The following is a 16,614-nucleotide window of genomic DNA, read 5'->3' on the forward strand; positions in this document are numbered from 1 at the left end:
GGTGTCCCACTAACCAGTGAGAGAAGGCCAGGAGGGTGGGCAGGGCTGACCAGTGGGGGTCTCGGGGCCCCGGGGGCTCAGATCAGTGGACTCTGGGGAGGAAGGGTGGGCCTGGGCCTAGGGTCCACCCGATGTGCCCAACTCGGGCCTGGAGGCCACAGCTGAGCTGGCTTCTGCGGGTGGAGGGCAGGTCTCCACAGTCCCAGGTCACTGAGAACAGGTCCCTGATCTCAGCCAGTGCCCAGTCCTGCCCCACGGCCCCTCAAGGGCCGTGTTTCTGGGGCTCCCCTCCGATTGATCTGCATGGGAATCAGCCCCCCAGGCCCTGGGGTGCGGGGACCTCCAGGCAACACTGTCCAGCTTCCCCAGGACCCCGTGCTCAAATGCTGGTGAGTGCACAGCCCCCAACAGACAGGCTTGAGAGCACTGTGCAAAAAGGACAGCGGGCCTGGCAGGAAGGGGTGGGGCCCGCTCAGCTGGTATAAGGCAGGGGGCCCCCTGTGAACGCCTCCCACTGCCCGGGGTGCCCTGGCTCCGGCGGTTTGCAAGGAGGGCACTCTGCCCGCCAGGCCCCTCCTGGCCCCTGCCCCCTGGCCACACGCAGTCTGGTCCCACGGAAGTGGGGCAGACCCCAACCTCCCCCCACTGCCTGCAGGTGCAGGACCTGGCGACCTGGGCAAGTCCAGGCGAGGAGATGGGGGCATGGCAGACAGTGCCTAGCAGGACCGGCTCAGGACCGGGCAGCGGCCTGGGAAGAAGCAGGAGGGGAATGCCAACCCTAGAGCAGGGAACAGGTGCTCCACAATGCCCCTTGGGGCACCCTGCACTCCCATGCGAGAGCCTGGCGATTCAACAGGCCAGAGCATCCATCTCGGGGGACACTGAGGTGGCGGCAGTGGGTCTGGCTCTGCTGACCCCAAGGCCTGCTCCCTACCCCACCCCCGGTCAGCTGGGGTCAGAGGTGGCACATCCCGAGTCTGGTGGACAATGCCAGGGAAGGGTGGGCTGCAGAAGCTGGCATGGGCATGAAGTGACATGGGGTAGTGACCCCGAGACTCCGAAGGCTGGCTGGGGTGGGGTCCGCGTACAGGCAGGGACAGCTGTCTTTGCTAAAATCCCTCTGGGACCAGCGTGGCCCTCCCAGCAAGCGCCACCAAGCCTGGTCAGGGTGACGATGACCCCGGGCCCTGGAGCCCTGAGAGGTGGGCCTGCTTCCCAAAGATGAAACAGTCACTGGGCAGTGGGCAAGGAGCGGGGCGGGACCTCGGGGGCCAGCCCCAAAGATGGCAGAGGCAGGGGCTGAAAGGGGCGCTCGGAGGCCACCCTGTGTGAGGGCTGAGCACGGAGACCCTTCCCAGGAGGACAGCGCACAGGTGAAGAAGCCCCCCGTGGAGGAGCCAGGAGGTCAGGTCAAGGTCAGCAGCAGGGACCCCTGGGGTGATGGCTGGGAAGGGCACCTCCCCTCCGAGGTCTCCCCCGGGGAACCCATGGCCCCAGTGCTACCACGAGAAAACACCGGACAAACCCAGACTGGGGACGTCCTGCAGGAGTCCCAGCCCGGGCTCCCCACGACTGCCCAGGGCCCCAGCCCACCCCAGGAGAGCGGGCGACACCGGCACAGCCTGGGGGCCCTGGTGCCACAGTGTTACTGGGGCAGAGGCGACATGGGGAAGCGTGGACTCTGGGGCCCTGAGGACGATGTATGAACACGGGCCCATCAGCTGGGACGTGGGCGGCGCCGAGGGGCTGGTCGTGGGCACACGGGGTCCCTCTGAACTGATTCACAGTCTCTCTGTAAATCTAAAACTGCTCTAAAAAATATAATTTATTAAGAAAGTGGGTGCTCCCTCCCCAGTCTGTGGACACCGTCTCCACCAGATGCCCTGATGGGCAGCCGGCATCATCTGGGGGCCCCTGGATCCTCGGGGGCAAAGGGAGGTGGGCCTCACTTGGGTCGCAGGGGGTGGGGGTGGGGTTCCCGAGGTCCCTCCCCCTCCCCACCATGGAGGGCGGGTGGCTGGATGGGAGTGAGAGTGGACCCCCCTGGTGGGCTGCCTGCCAGTGTTGGGACCTGACTCCCAGCAGCCACAGGAGACCTCCAAGATGACCCAAACCCAGAATCACCTTCCTTGGGTCCCCAGGGCCCGGTCAGGGCAGGGCCGCAGCTCCCAGGCCCTCACCAGAGCCCCCAACCCAGCAGCCTGTGTCTACCCCTCCCCGGGCTCACCTCCCGACCTGCGTCCCCACCTGGAACTCCTCCGGGATCCCAGCACCCCCCGCCCCGCTCTTCCCACTGCAGGCCCCAATGCAGGGGAGCTGGCTGGTTACCCCGACAGTTCTGGGGGGCCAGGAGGGCACAGGGTCGTCCACTGTGCTTACTGCCTCTCAGCAGGTCGGGGACCCTGGACCAGAGAGGAGCTGCCCACGCAGTGACCCCCCACCCCATCTCTGCCACCGCCCAGCAGGCTGGGACAGGATGGCCCCCAGACTGGACCCAGCTCTGGGTCTGCTCAGCACCCCCTCCCAGCCAGGAAAGCGACCCCAGAAACACTCTTCGGACACAGGTCCTCTCACGGGCCCTGGGCAGGGACCCTGACGAGGGACAGAGAGACGGAGGGATGGGGACCGATCCTACCTGTCCAATCAGAGCCCGTCTCAAACCATGCCCCACCCCGGCCCACAGAGCCACTGCCACCATCCCAGGACACGGAGCGCCCACGAGACTCCAGGTGGGACGGCTCCAGCCCCCTGCAGCCCCCTGCCCTCCCTGGCTGTCCCCACATTCCACGTGGCTCTGCCCGGAAAACTCCAGCGGGGTCACCCTCGCTGCCAAAAACAGACAGACGGAGCGGGCTGGGGGAGCCCTCCCCCCGCCCCCAGCCCGGCTGTTCCCGGCGGTTCCCACGAACCCTCCCAGCCTGGCCCCCCTTGCAAGGCAGGAGCCCAGGGTTACCTTGCCGAGGGCTGCAAACTGCAGCCAGAAGCGCAGCTGGGACATGGTGGCCGCCGGGTCCCAAGAAAGCAGTGGAAGCAGCTGCCTCATGACCACGGGCGGCTCAGCCCGCCGGCCCTCAGCCCTCAGCCCGCCCGGCCGCATTTGCATGTTGGTTTAGTCACCGCCTGCGCCTACTTCCCCTAAGGCCGGCTGACTTTCAGGAAATGATGCCTGCCTGGTAAGTCAGGACGGTTACTGGCAAAGCGTGGAGAATTACTGAACGGGGCGGAATCTACCACAGACGGCTGTCAACAACGCCCGCGGGCTGCCACTGGCTTGCCCCCTGCCTGCCCCAGGCACCCTCCTGGCCCCGGCCTCAGTTTCCCCCAGACCGCTGTCCCCCCAAAGCACGTGCCCAGCTGGGCCTGGCAGGGACCACAGCTGCCCCTGGGATGCCAACAGCAGTGACTCGAGGTTCAGAGGCCCCCGCATCGCAGGGAGGAAACCTTGGCGGGCTGCCCCTTCTGTGCCCCCCATGCCCTCCTGGGCCTGCCCTCAGCTCCTCAGCCTGGACCTTCACTGTCCCAGAGCCTGCCTCCAGTGCCTCACAGGGCCCGCCCCAGGGCCTTTGCCTGTGCCGTGGCCCCACCTGGAGGGCCGCCCCCATGGAGCCCCAGGCCCCACCCTGCTCTTCCTCCTCCAGCCTTGGCGAGCGGTCTGGCTGTCCCCAAAACGCTGCTCTCCCCTGTTGCGTCAGCCCCTGCAACCTGCAGCCCAGAACAGAGGGCAGGACGCAGACAGGGCCAGCGGCAGGGGACACAAAGCCCTGAGGCCCGGTGCCCGTCCTGCATGTTTCTTTCGATCACCCCCATCCCAGGACGGTTCTGTGCGGATCCGCGGCCGAGAGGAGCGAGCGGGCCCATGGGCCTCCCTGCAGCTGCCCAGCACCCCAGAGCTCTGACTGGGGAGGGTCCCTGGGGTCAGGGAGACCTCGGCCCAATGCTGCAGCCCTCACCTGTCTCCAGCCCACAGCCGGCGGAGGAAAACATGGCCGGCGGCCACTGCCTCAGGTGAGGAATGTGTACAAATGGCAACGAGGGGAGGAAGGACACGCAAACTGTCACACAACGGGGAAACGCAACCCGAAACCAGCGGGACACACTTCACACCCGCCCGGACGGCTGGACCCACAAAGCCAGCAGGGACCAGTGCAGGGAGGAGCTGGAGAAATTGGAGCCCCTCCACGGCCGGTGGGGGCATGAGACGGGGCAGCGTCCTCGGAAAACAGTCACAGTCACCCCACGACCCTGATTCCACTGCCAGACGCCCACCAGGGGCAACGGAGACACACGTCCACAGCAGCCAAAGGCAGACATGACCTAAGTGTCCACCAGCGGATGACGGATAAACACCACGTGGTCCCTCCACACACGGGAGCATCACGCGGCCACGTAAAGGGGGGGAAGCCTCGACGCTCACTACTACCACGTGGACGGACCCTGAGAACACGATGCTCAGTGAGAGAAGCCAGACACAGAAGGACACACAGGGTGTGATTCCATTGATGGGAAACGTCCAGAACAGGCAGATCCACAGACAGAGAGTGGGTTCCTGGTTGTCAGGGGCTGGGAAGGAGGTGAGGGAGTGACTGCTGATGGGGACGGGGCTTCCTTTTGGGGTGATGGAACGTGCTGGAATTACATAAAGGTGGTGGTTGTAAAACTCTGTGAATACACTTTAGAAGGATGAATTTTAAGGTGTGTGAATTTTGTCTCAATTTTAAAAAGAATTACTAGGAAACGGACATGAAAAGAAGACCCACAAAGGACAAGCACAAACTTTTTGAGATTAGATTTCAGCAGCAGGAAACTGGTCAGGTTGCCAGCAGTTTCTAAACTTGGACTCTGCCCCCTGTATCTCAGCACCAGGTGGCTGGTCGGCCCTGTCTGGCCAGCGCATCCGATCCGTGGGGCTGCCTGGTCGGCGGGACGCTCGCTGGTCCCTAGGCTGCCCCCGGGCTGGCCACGGAGGGGTGGGCGCAGCCCATGTCGGGACCTCCTTTGGAAATGGGGTCGCTGCAGATGTAGTCAGCTAAGATGTGGTCGCACTGGAGCAGGGCGGGCCCTAAGCCGACGGCCGGTGCCCTTACAAGAGGGAGGTCTGGACACAGACAGAGAGGAGAAGACCACGTGGAGACAGAGGAAGAGGTGGGGTGACACAGCCACAAGCCCAGGACGCCTGGGGCCCCAGGAGCTGTGAAAAGCAGGATGGACCCTCCCCTAGAGCCTGCGGAGGGAGTGAGGACCCCAGGGCGGGGGGCCTTGGCCGCGGCCCCGCGTGACCCAGGGGCTTCCCATGGGAAGCAGCCCCACACCGCGCCCTGCCAGCGCCAGAAATCGCCAGGAGCCTGCTGGCGGGGTAGGCCAAGCCTCTGACCCTGTGGAAATCCGTTCGCGAAGCAGTGGATGTTGCCGACCCCTCTCCATGTGGGGAGCTGCCCAGAGTTTGCAAAGCACTTTTCTGAGCTGTGACCTCATCCTGCTTCCCAGAAGCCTGGGCTGGCAGACGGTAAGTGTCCTTATCGGGTGGACGCGGGGCCCACCTGAGATGCCTGGAGGGACCCTCAGGGCGCACGCCTGCCCCGCTGACTGCGACCGCGTGATGGGGTCTCAGCCCACCGGAAAGAGCCCTCCCCCTCCCCGGGGCCCGGCCGAGACGCGAGGGTCCAGGGGGCCTTGGGAGGAGGGGTCAGGGCAGCTACCTGATCCCAGGGGCTGCAGTGGGGCTCGGCACTGGGGGGCAGTGAAGGAGGGCGGGGCGGCCACCCCTGCAGCCAGGACCCCAGAGAAACCAGGGTGGGGAGAACCCAGAGGAGGACCTTGAGGGGCAGGGGCAGCAAGAGCTGGAGGCACAAGGCCTCGGGGGGCATTTGGAAGGCTGGGCACCCCCCCAACTCCAACTCCAACAAGGCCCCAAACAGCCCTCCCAGCGAGAATCAGCCACACCTGGAACACACACTCACACTGAAGTCTACACGCACGTCCACACCAGCATGATTTACAGCAGCCGAGGCGGAAACGACCCAGATGTCCATCGATGGACAAACACATACACACACGTGTCCCCCCACACACGGGGACGTCCCTCAGCCATGCAAAGGGGTGAAGCCCCGACACTCGCTGCAACGTGGACGGACCCTGAGAACACGATGCTCAGTGAGAGAAGCCAGACACAGAAGGACACACAGTGTGTGATTCTATTGATGGGAAACGTCCAGAAAAGGCAGATCCACAGACACAGAGAGTGGACTTGTGGTGTCGGGATGGGGAGGGGGAGGGGTGACTGCTAAGGGGGATGGGGTTCCTTTTGGGGGATGGAATGTTCTGGACTTGGACAAAGGTGATGTCTGCACAACACTGTGAATGCACAAAAACTGCTGAATCGTATGAAATGCAAGTCACATTTCAATTAAAAAATAAAAGCCACACGTCCACACCCCCCAACACGTACTACACCCTGGGGTGGGAGACCTCACGTGGGGCCCCTCAAGGTGTAAGGGGTGTAAGGGCCTGAGCAACTCTGTGCCAACCTGAGGGCGGGAAGGACAGTGCACAGTGGGGGGACCCAGAGGATGCTGCCTCACCAGGGGTCAAGGTCAACCCATCAGCAACGAAACGCATCGACACAGGGCCTTGAAGACAACGTGCCGTGTTTGTGGGCCTCCTGCCAGGGACGCAGACCCCCTCCCAGTGTGGGGCACCCTACAGATGCCTGGCCAGTTCTTTCAGAGCCTCAGCACACCCATGGGTGTACACGGGTGTGGTCACCAGTGTTGCACCAGGGCTAATTTCTGCCCTGTGACGCTGGCCTCGGCTACGTAAGATGCTACATGTAATGTGTAGGCAACAGCGTCAGAGCTGAAATTTTCAGGTAACCCCTGGGTGCACTTCCCCTCCCACACTTGGAACCCAGGGCCCCAGCTCTGGGGGCTCAATGGGTGCCAGGTCTGATGGCCAGGACTGTCCAGTGAAGCAGAGCTGCCCCAGAGCAGGGACCGGACTGGCTTCCCGCTTCCCCCAGGGCAGAGTCCCTTGGCTAGAGATCCTTCCCAGGTACCTGGGAAATGGGGACCCCACACAGAGGCCGGCTCGACCCTCACCAAAGGTCCTGGCCTGGGCCGGCTTGTGTGCAGCCCCCAGGGAACTGCTCCCGGCCCAAAACGTTTCGCTTTGGCTGCTAGGAAACTCAGGGCTCAAGTTTAGTAACCAGGAGGTGTGTTAAGGCCTGTGGGTTTCTATTCACTGCCTGCCCCCAGCCCAGGTCTGGATTCCCCATTCCAGCTCCTTCTGATGTACAAACAGGAGTGAACGCTTCAACGGTGTGCCATGGGCCTCGTGAGGGCTTCACATGGTGAAGCGGCTTAAAACAACACACGTTTATTACTTTATGGTTCTGGAGGTCAGAAGTCTGAGATGGGTTGTCAGAGCCGGTTCCTTCCAGAGGCTCCAGGGGAGCATCGGTTCCTGCCTTTTCCAGCTTCTAGAGGCGCAGCATCCCTGGCTCGCGGCCCCTCCTGCATCCTCACAGCCAGCAGCGCAGCATCTCCCGTCTCCCTCTGCCTTTGACCCTCCCGCCTCCCTCTCATAAGGACCTTGTGGACTTCTGTGGTGGCGCAGTGGTTAAGAATCCACCTGCCAATGCAGGGGACACGGGTTCGAGCCCTGGTCCAGGAAGATCCCACATGCCACGGAGCAACTAAGCCTGTGCGCCACAGCTACTGAGCCTGCACTCTAGAGCCCGTGAGCCACAACTACTGAGCCCACATGCCACAACTACTGAAGCCCGCGCGCCTAGAGCCCGTGCTCTGCAACGAGAAGCCACCGCAATGAGAAACCTGCGCACCGCAATGAAGAGTAGCCTCCACTCGCCACAACTAGAGAAAGCCCGCGCACACCAACAAAGACCCAACGCAACCAAACACACATACATTAATTAATTTAAATATATATATATATATTTAAAAAAAAAGACTCTGTGATGACACTGGGCCCCTCAGGGAATCCAGGGTCACCCCCATCTCAGGGGCCTTAATTTAATCCCACCTGCAAAGTCCCCTCTGCCCTGTGAGATGACAGATCCACAGGTCCCGGGATCAGGACGGGGATGTCTTTGGGGCTGTCCCTGTGCCGGCCCCCGTACAACGCCACTCAGTCTGAACCAGGAGCAGAGGTGTCTGTGGTGGACCCACCGGGCCAGGGCTGGGCTGGGAAGAGCCTTGAATGCCAGGCTCGCTCTGGACTCCGTCCTGGCTTGGCCCACGGGCCCAGGGTCCTGGGGGAGGTGGAGGAGGCTGACCACAGGGCCTCAGACCCTCAGCCTGGCTGAACTGTGGTCTCACATCTGTCTGACCCCACGGTTGGCAGTGAGGTGAGATTGCGTTTGAAGAAGGTTTCGCTGCTCTAAAGGGAGATCTGGGTCCAAGTCGCCCCCAGCAAGGGCAGCTGGAGGGTGGGTGGGCTGCGGCCGCTCTCAGCGAGCATATGTCGGATGGATGAGCAACCTCCAACACGGGGCGTGCTTCCCCACCTGCAGCAAGGAGCGGACACGGCGCCCTGGGGGCTGCTGGGCTCGGAAGCCGCGTGGATCCCTCGCAGAGCTGGGGGTGCAGCGGGAGTGGGCAAGTGGGGGGTGGAGCGAGGCCAGGTGGTGGCCGCAGGAGCCGGGACACCCCCAAAGGCTTCATCCACCCAGCAGGGACGCCCCAGCAGGGGAGCAAGTCTGGACGCAGAGCCATGCCCAGGACACGGTGGACAGGAGGCCCGTCAGCCGCCAACCCGCGGACGAGCCAGAGACGTGGGGCCACGGTGGGTGGGGAGAAGGTCCTGGGCCGTCGGCCGGGTGCCCTGGATGCTGAACCCACTGGCCCTTCGTCTCCTGGAGGCCAAGGGTCTCCTCACGGGCCGGCGGTGGGCAGAGGAAACCGCATATGCCTCTGTAGAGGCAGGGAGGCTGCGTCCACGGGCCTCCTGTTCCTGCCCCATGGCCCTCGCCCTCACCCTGGGGGACTTGGGGCTCCCGAGGGGCAGGCTCTGCTCCCGTCGCCACGAGGCCCAGCCGTGTCGCTTCCTGGGTGGCCACAGAGGGTCACTGACAGGGTCACTGACAGGGCAGCTCAGGGTACGGTGTGGCGGGGCTGCGCCCCCCAGGCTCTGGGGTCCCCCACCTCCCCAGTGCCCGGGCTCCACCTCCCTGGCCACGTGCCTGCCCCCCACCCCGGCCCCCGCGGCTGTGTCTCCACAGGGACCCCAGCGGGTTTACGGCCATCCTAACTGGGAGGACCTCAGCTCCGTCTACCTAATCACACCCGCAAAGACCTGACTGCCAAGTAGGGTCTTGTCCTGAGGTCTCGGGAGGACCTGGATTTGGGGGCACGCTGTCACCGCAGCACACACCCCTCGGTCCGGTTCTCTGCCCGGCCCTGCTGCTGCCCCGGTGAGTGTGGGCTGGTCTGAATGGCCCTGGCCTTGGTCCAAGTGAGGCCAGCAGGTCTGCACCAGCCCGTGTGTGCCGTGGCCTCCCTCGGCCTGTCACCTGGTGGGGCCCATGAGCCCCACTTTACAGAAGGAAACTGAGGCTCAGGGGAGCTGAGCACCTGCCACTCCACCCCCTGGCGGGCCCACGTGGCTGCTTCCCAAACTGAGCGCCAAGGCAGCCCAGACGCTGCCAAGGGTTTCAACTTTCCAAGGGAAACCCGGCGCCACTCGGCCCCTGTTGCCCCCACTTCCTACCCCCTGGTTGGGGTCACCCCACGACATTGCTGGGCTTCTTCCCGCAAACCCCCTCTGAGGCTCTCAGGTTCGACGGCTGCCGTGCGGGACAGAGGTGTGGGACCCATTTGTGAATCCCGCGGACAAGGCTGCAAGGCAGAGTCCGCCTGACTCCCTGGGGGCTGAGCTGCCTGGCGTCCCCCAAAAGATAGAAGTCAGATGTCCTCCTTTCCTCCAACTCGAGGGGCTCACGTTCGTCAAGCAGCTGCTGTTTCGGGGACATAAATGCTCACTATGCTGTTTCGACCTGATGGGGTGTCACTACGGCCTGGGGGCACGCCGGGAACGTGGACCCCGCCAAGGCGCTAGGGCGCCCAGATGGAGCAAGTGGAGGTCTGGGCGAGGCAATCGGACACTCGAGATGTGGCCCCATAACCCGCAGACGGGCAGGAGCACAGCTGGGCCCCCAGCCTCAGTTACGTGACCTCCGACCCGGCGCCCCCATCTGCTGAGGAGAAGTCACACCAGCCCGTCCCCCAAACAAGCCCAGTCCCCCAGCACTGACACCCCACGTGGGGCACGGCCCAGCCGAGGTCTCCTACCTGAGGAAAGTCGCTGCTCTTTGGCGGGAAGCTGGGGGTGGCGGCTGCAGGGCCATAGCTGGTGTCCACGCAGGGCTGGCCCACAATGAAGGAGGAGTTCATGAACTGGCTGGAGGCGGAGAAGGAAGCTGAGCCAGCAGGCGTGACGAGGGTACTGCCTGCCCACCCCAGGTGCAGGACAGGCCAGCAGGAACAACTCCGGCGCCTCAGAAACTCTGCTCAGGAGGGGCCCACGCATCCATTTCTCGGGACACGGCGCCCCAGAAGAACCTCAAGGCTCTGGCTGTGTGCTTCCGTGCCCTTTGCATGGGCCATTCCTTGGCCTGGTACCAGGTGTGCTCTCTTGGCAAACTCCTACTTACCCTTCAAAACCCAGCTTGCTGATGCCCTCCATGGGGAAGCTGTCCTCCCGGCTCCTTTCACCCCTAAAGTTTCTTACCACCACCTGGTGTCCCCCCCACAGTATAGCCCTTCTTGGCCCCCTTGTCCCCACTACCTCTGCCTTCTACCCTGGAGAGTTCTCGCTAGACAGACCACAGCAGGTCAGTCTCAGCTCTCCCCATGCGGCCAGGGCCTGGCCCACAGCCCCCCTGACTGAGAGCTCTAGTTTTCTTTAGCCCATGACTGCGGGATGAGGAGGCAGAGTGAAGCCCCTGCGAGGGGGGGACCCCCCAGCAGGATGCAGTGGGGCTGGGCACTTACTGGCTTTCGCTGGAGAAGGCTGGGTATGGCGTGGGCGAGAAGCTGTTCCACCAGGGGTAATGCAGCATGGCATTCTGAGACAGAGTGGCGGCCATCAGGGGAGAAGACAGGAGGGCAGGGTCCCTGGCCCTCCTCCCCGCCCATGCCCCCCTCCACACACACCGCTGCACTGCCCTGGGGCAGGCTCCAGAGAGCACTGAGCCCGCCTGCCCAGGGGCTTCCCAGCTGGGTCACCGGTGCCTCGGCTTCCCCGTGTGCACAGAAGAACCTACCCAGAGGGCTGTGGTGAAGAGGAAGGCTTTGGTTAGTACACAAGCAGGTCTGGGAGCCAGCCGGGGAGGGGATGGCGGGCATGGCCGCGACTCTGGACTGGCAGGGCCCCCAGAATCCCTGCAGGGCCTGAGGAGCCCAGGCTGGACGCCTGCATTCTAGAAAGTGGAGGAGGGGACCCTGTGCAAAGCAAGACAGTAAGAGTCCCTCCTGGGCCAGCACCCATGAGTGAGATGCGCAGCCTGCCAGTGGGTGGGTGGGGGAGAGGGGCAGGGGACTTCTCAGAGGGGCGGGGGCTGAGGTCAGGGTGAGGGGCTCCCACCAGCACTGTGGACGGCCCTGTCCCAGCCAGACTCTCACAGCCCAACCCCTCCAGGCAGGTCTGAAGCCCGGCCTTCTCAGAGGTCCCAGAGGCCAAGCCCGTGTGGCCCAGGAGTGAGGCACAGGCAGGGGTTCTGGGGAACCTGCTTTAGGAAACACCAGGGGAATGGAGGGTGGCTGGAAGGTGAGCCTGAGGTCAGCAGGGGCAGCATGTGCCAGGACTGGCTTGAGGGGTAGGGCTGTGGACACTCACACCCTCTGCAGAATCGGGGTGCTGCGTCCCTGCCCTAAATGGGCCGCTGGCCACGTTAAACTCCATCAGGGAGGCCCGCTGGCTGCAGTTGCCATGCCCACTTGTGCCAGCCCTGGCCACACAAGACCCGCCCCTCAGGACTCACTGATCTAGTACTGGCCCAGAACCAGCCTGGGGGGCCGAGACCGCCCCTCTGTGCCAAGGGGGTTGCCAGCCCCACTTTCCATCACTGTGCCCCCAGCCCTGGGCTGCCTACAGGGCCCCGCCTGCTTCCCCATGATCCAGCTCAGAGAAGAGGCATGTAGGAGATGTGGTGAGATGGTATTGACTGGTAGAGGCCCCTTGGCCTCCAAACTAGAGGCCAGTCCAGGCTCTAGTCTGGGCCCAGAAGGGGACAGCGAGGGAGGCGGGCACCAAGGGGTCCCTTGCTCACCAACCTTCTCCACCTGCACCCAGACTGGGCCTGGGGTGGTCCCTGTGGAGCTCCCAGACCAGGGGACCCCCAGGTCCTTGAGGAGTTTGAGGCCTCAGGCTGGGGAGGCCTCAGGCTGGGGAGGGTCCCTTATGACTTTGTCTACCCAGCACCCCAACCTCCTCTCCCAGCACGTTGCTCTGGCAAGGCTGCCAACCAAGGACATCCAGCCCCACCCCACAGGGGTGGTACAGCATGGCCAGCCAATCAGAGCCTTCCTCGGGATTTTACACTTGTAGCCAGAGGGGTGACTCCACCTTCAGAGGGCAGGCCTGTGGGACCAGACTGGTCCAAAGATGGGCCCCTACCCCAGCTAGCCAATCAAAGCCTGCCTGGAGACAGAGAGGCTGGCCCTCTTCTGGGAAGGAGCAGGCCCTGGGAGATTAGCCAGAAGCTTCCTAGGCCATGTGCAAACTGATGAAGAAAGATGATATTCCTGCTAGGGCAGCAAGGGTGGCAGATAACATAGGGCTGCCAGATAAAAAACGAGAATTGGGGGGGCTTCCCTGGGGGGCTTCCCTGGTGGCACAGTGGTTGAGAGTCCGCCTGCCGATGCAGGGGACACGGGTTCGTGCCCCGGTCCGGGAAGATCCCACATGCCGCGGAGCGGCTGGCCCGTGAGCCATGGCCGCTGAGCCTGCACGTCCGGAGCCTGTGCTCCGCAACGGGAGAGGCCACAGCAGTGAGAGGCCCGCGTACCGCAAACCCACCCCCCGAAAAAAACCAAAAAAAACGAGAATTGGAATTTCTGATAAACAAAAAATAATTTTTAGTGTAAATACTGTATGGAACACACACATACTAAAATTTTATTTGTGTTTATGTGAAACTTAAATTTCACCGGGCTCTTTATTTTTATTTGCTAAATCTGGCCACCTTAGGGACACTGACAGTCCTGGGGGCATGTCCCTGCCAGGCAGCCCTGGGGCCAGCTCCACTCCCCGCCTGCTCCACCCTGGGATCCTCCTTACAAGCTTGGTTCGGGCAGGACACAAGAGAGAAGTAAGGAGCACGGTGCCAACACTGATGCCCGCAGCCTACACGGGCTGCCCGGGCTTCTGGTCACTCTTGGGCCAGGCCCAGTGTGGCCTGAGGGGCAATCCCCACGTTCGGTGGCCCGAGAGGAACAGGCTCTGTGCACAGCCTGAGCCCTGGAGGGCACTGGGGAGCCTGCCGTGCTGGCTCTGACTGCCTGGAGTGGGGCTCGGAGCCAAGGTCGGGCTCCACGTGGCACCTCCCTTGTAAAAGGGTCCCTATCTTGTTCCAGACATCCCTCCCCCAATTCCAGTATCTGAGCCCCTCTGGTCCACACGGGCTGTCCAGACAGAGCTCATGTCCTGGCCCTCAGTCGGCTTCCTGGGTCAACACCACGGGACGTGGCAGGAGCCCATTCTCTGTATAACAGCTCCATCCTCTGCAAACCCGCCCAAGCTGGGGCTCGCTCTGACCCAGGAATTCTATTCCAGAAACACGCCCCCAGGGACTCATCCAGGAGGGGGGAGGAAAACGCAGTGGCACTATTTATAGTGGCAGAAAAAACTGGAGTCACCCCAAAGGCCCAACAACAGGAAAATAATTAGGCAAATGATGGGATGCTGAGGAGGAGGAATCCTGAGGCGTTATAAGAATGACGAGCGTGTGCTCCGAGCCTGCGAAACAGGACGACACAGCACCCAAGGAAGCAGCACGCTTTGTGCCGCGTGTGGGATGGCACCGGGGCACCCGAGAGCCTCAGGGTGGGCGTGGGCAGGCAGAGGCTTGGAGGGAGGTGGGGGCTGAGGAGGGCAGGGGCCCTGTGGGTACAGCTGGCCTGGCACACGTGCGCCCGGGGCCCTGGCCGGAGGCTCTGGCCATCAGCCGAGGCTTGGAAGCTGCGGGTGGGTCTGCAGCCATGACCCGCTTTTGCTCCCTCCCTGCCGACTGGCAAGGCCCACTCAGTGTGGCTTGGCACTGCGCTCTGCTCCGTTAGGGTGCCTGTGGGCACAGCCGTGCACGGAGTGAGTCCTGGGTTCGTGTGCACCTCCCAGCCCCGTCTGAGGCTACACTCTGGGGTCTGGGATGCCTCATGACAGCTCTGGACCCTCAACCCAGAGCTCCACTTGGGTCCCGAGGCCCAGGGCCCGGCTTCTCCCAACCCCAAGCTGGATCCCTGCTCTCTCTCCCCACGCGTCACTGCCGCAGCCCACGGGGCCCCCTGGTGCCCGCACCCCATCTGGTCTCCCCACCTGGCAGCTCGAGTCTCCACACAGAGAAACTCGGCTTCTTTTCTTTTCTGCAGGGAAAGAGCCCCCGTTTGGGTCCAGGCCTGACTCGCTGGAGGATTCTGGACACTTCTCTTTGCGAGGCCTCTTGTACCTTCTGTGATATGAGAAGGCCCGGCCCCTAGGGTCATTTTACCACTCGCGGTACTTTTATTGCAGTCATCAGAGCTCGGAAGCAAGCGAGTTGTCCCTCAGTGGGTGGAAGCAACCATGGGACATGCGGACGATGGAAAGTTGTTTAGTGCTAAAAAGAAATGGGCTATGAAGCCAGGAAAAGTCTCGGAGGAACCCTAAATACACATCGCTAAGTGGAAGAAGCAGGTCTGAAAAGGCTACACACTGTGATTCCAACTCTGGGACATTCTGGAAAAGGCAGGTCTCTGGAGCCAGGGGAAGGATCAGCAATGCGGGGGTTGGGGGGAGGAGGGATGGACAGGTAGGGACCAGAGGGGTTTTAGGGCAGTGAAACTACGCTGTGTGATGCCGTAACGGTGGATGTGGGTCATCTGACATCTGTCAAAACCCACAGAACATCCAACACCAAGAGTGAACTAAATGTCACCGTGGCCCTTAGGTAACGATGCTGGGCCAGCACTGGCTCCCAGGTTGGCACACAGCACACCCACGAGTGTGAGATGTTAACCGTGGGGAAGTGGGGAGGAGAGAGGTGTACGAGAACTTGCTGTGCCATTTTCCTGTAAACCTAGAACTGCTTAAGAAATAAAGTCTTATAAAGTAAGAAGAAAGAAGCGATGAAGCAGAGCGGACGAGTGTGACCTGCCGCAGTGGTCCAAGCCCTCGATGTCCCGCAGGTGAGGGCAGGTGAGGGCAGCCGCCTGGGCCGAGCATCCCCTGAGGGCCAGCCAAGGCCCTGGCAGGAGAAACCTCACAGCTAACACGTGAGGGACTTGGGGGCGACGGGAGCCCCCGGAGGGTCCTGCCTGCAAACCTGGGGGCTGGGATATGGGCTTGAGGCACCAGAGAAGAGCCGAGGGGCTGGGAGGAGACCCTGAGGGCTGCGCTCACCTGGACGCTGGGCCCGCACAGCGGGGTCTGCAGGGGCGGCGGGCTGTACAGGACACTGCCGGCTGGTGGAGGCTCGTGCGGAGGGAACTCCCCGTCCATGGTGGGCCCCACTGCCAGCATCGGGGGGCTCCACGAGCCGGGCCGCAGGGGCATCTATCTGGGCTTCTTGCTCCGTGGTGGTGGCATCATGACCTGGGGAAAGACACGCATGTCCTGAGGTTGCCCTCTGATCCCGACAGGGGAGGGCGCCCTCCAGGGACAGGGTCAGCAGGCTGGGGGGGTGGCGGGACCCCCAGGGGGCCCCGCAGATGTCCCCCCAGCCCCTCTGACTGCCCCATCCACGTGGGGGGCAAGCTGATGCTCCCAGCACCGCAGTGCTGCCGGGGTGGCCCTCCTGCTGTCCGGCCACCCCCTCCTGGGGACCCGGGCTGGGACCTCCAGGGTGAGGGCAACCCCTTCCGGGTGGCCAGGCCCCACCGCTCTCCCTCCCTCGTTCTCTGGCCCCTGAATGATGTTGGCCGGGGGCTGCTCCCTCCACCCACAAAGTGGGCCTCGAGCCCTGGGAGCCCAGCATGAGCCGCGGGGGGGGGGGGGGGGCGCACCCCCGGCCCTCTGTGCCTAGCACATCTGGCAGAGAGGAAGCCCAGCCAGCCAGCAGCTCTGAGCTGGGGGCCCCACTGGGGCCGGGCAGCCCCATAGCTCTGCCACCAGGTCAGGCTTGCCGAGGGTCTCCGGCTGGCTGGGGCCAAGCTGAGTGGGGAAGAGCCCCCAGACCCGGATGGGGCTAACGTCGCACAGGGTCCCCACCCAGCCGGGAAAAGCTGCAGGGGCCAACCTAGCCCCACGCGATCCCCCCCATTCACACCCGCCTGTGGCCTGGGACCCCAGGCCCCATCGCCCGCCACGGATAGCAGGGACCCCAGGCTGGCGGAGCACACCTCAGGGAGCAGCCCCAGGACGTTAATCACCAGGGGAGGCAGGAAGGGGAGGCGGCTGGCGCTCCCG

At 63.4% G+C, this 16,614-nt stretch overlaps 1 protein-coding gene across 2 annotated transcripts in view; it reads right to left on the minus strand.

Moving 5' to 3' along the window:
• The window catches only part of SBNO2 (strawberry notch homolog 2), a gene marked incomplete at its 5' end in the record, with an annotated part of 30,728 nt that extends 14,999 nt beyond the window's left edge, over window positions 1-15,729 (minus strand). The window contains 3 exons of one of the 2 annotated variants that reach the window (XM_079701756.1): window positions 10,305-10,413; window positions 11,007-11,080; window positions 15,610-15,729. In XM_079701756.1, coding sequence (XP_079557882.1) covers window positions 10,305-10,413; window positions 11,007-11,080; window positions 15,610-15,729 — 303 coding nt within the window. Of the gene's footprint in view, window positions 1-2,953; window positions 2,999-10,304; window positions 10,414-11,006; window positions 11,081-15,609 lie in introns of those variants that run through there. The other variant, XM_079701757.1, reaches the window with a different exon arrangement.
• Between the last annotated feature and the right edge of the window lie 885 nt (window positions 15,730-16,614).

The sequence above is a fragment of the Hyperoodon ampullatus genome, assembly GCF_949752795.1.
Source record: "Hyperoodon ampullatus genome assembly, chromosome: 4".
NCBI lineage: Eukaryota > Metazoa > Chordata > Mammalia > Artiodactyla > Ziphiidae > Hyperoodon > Hyperoodon ampullatus.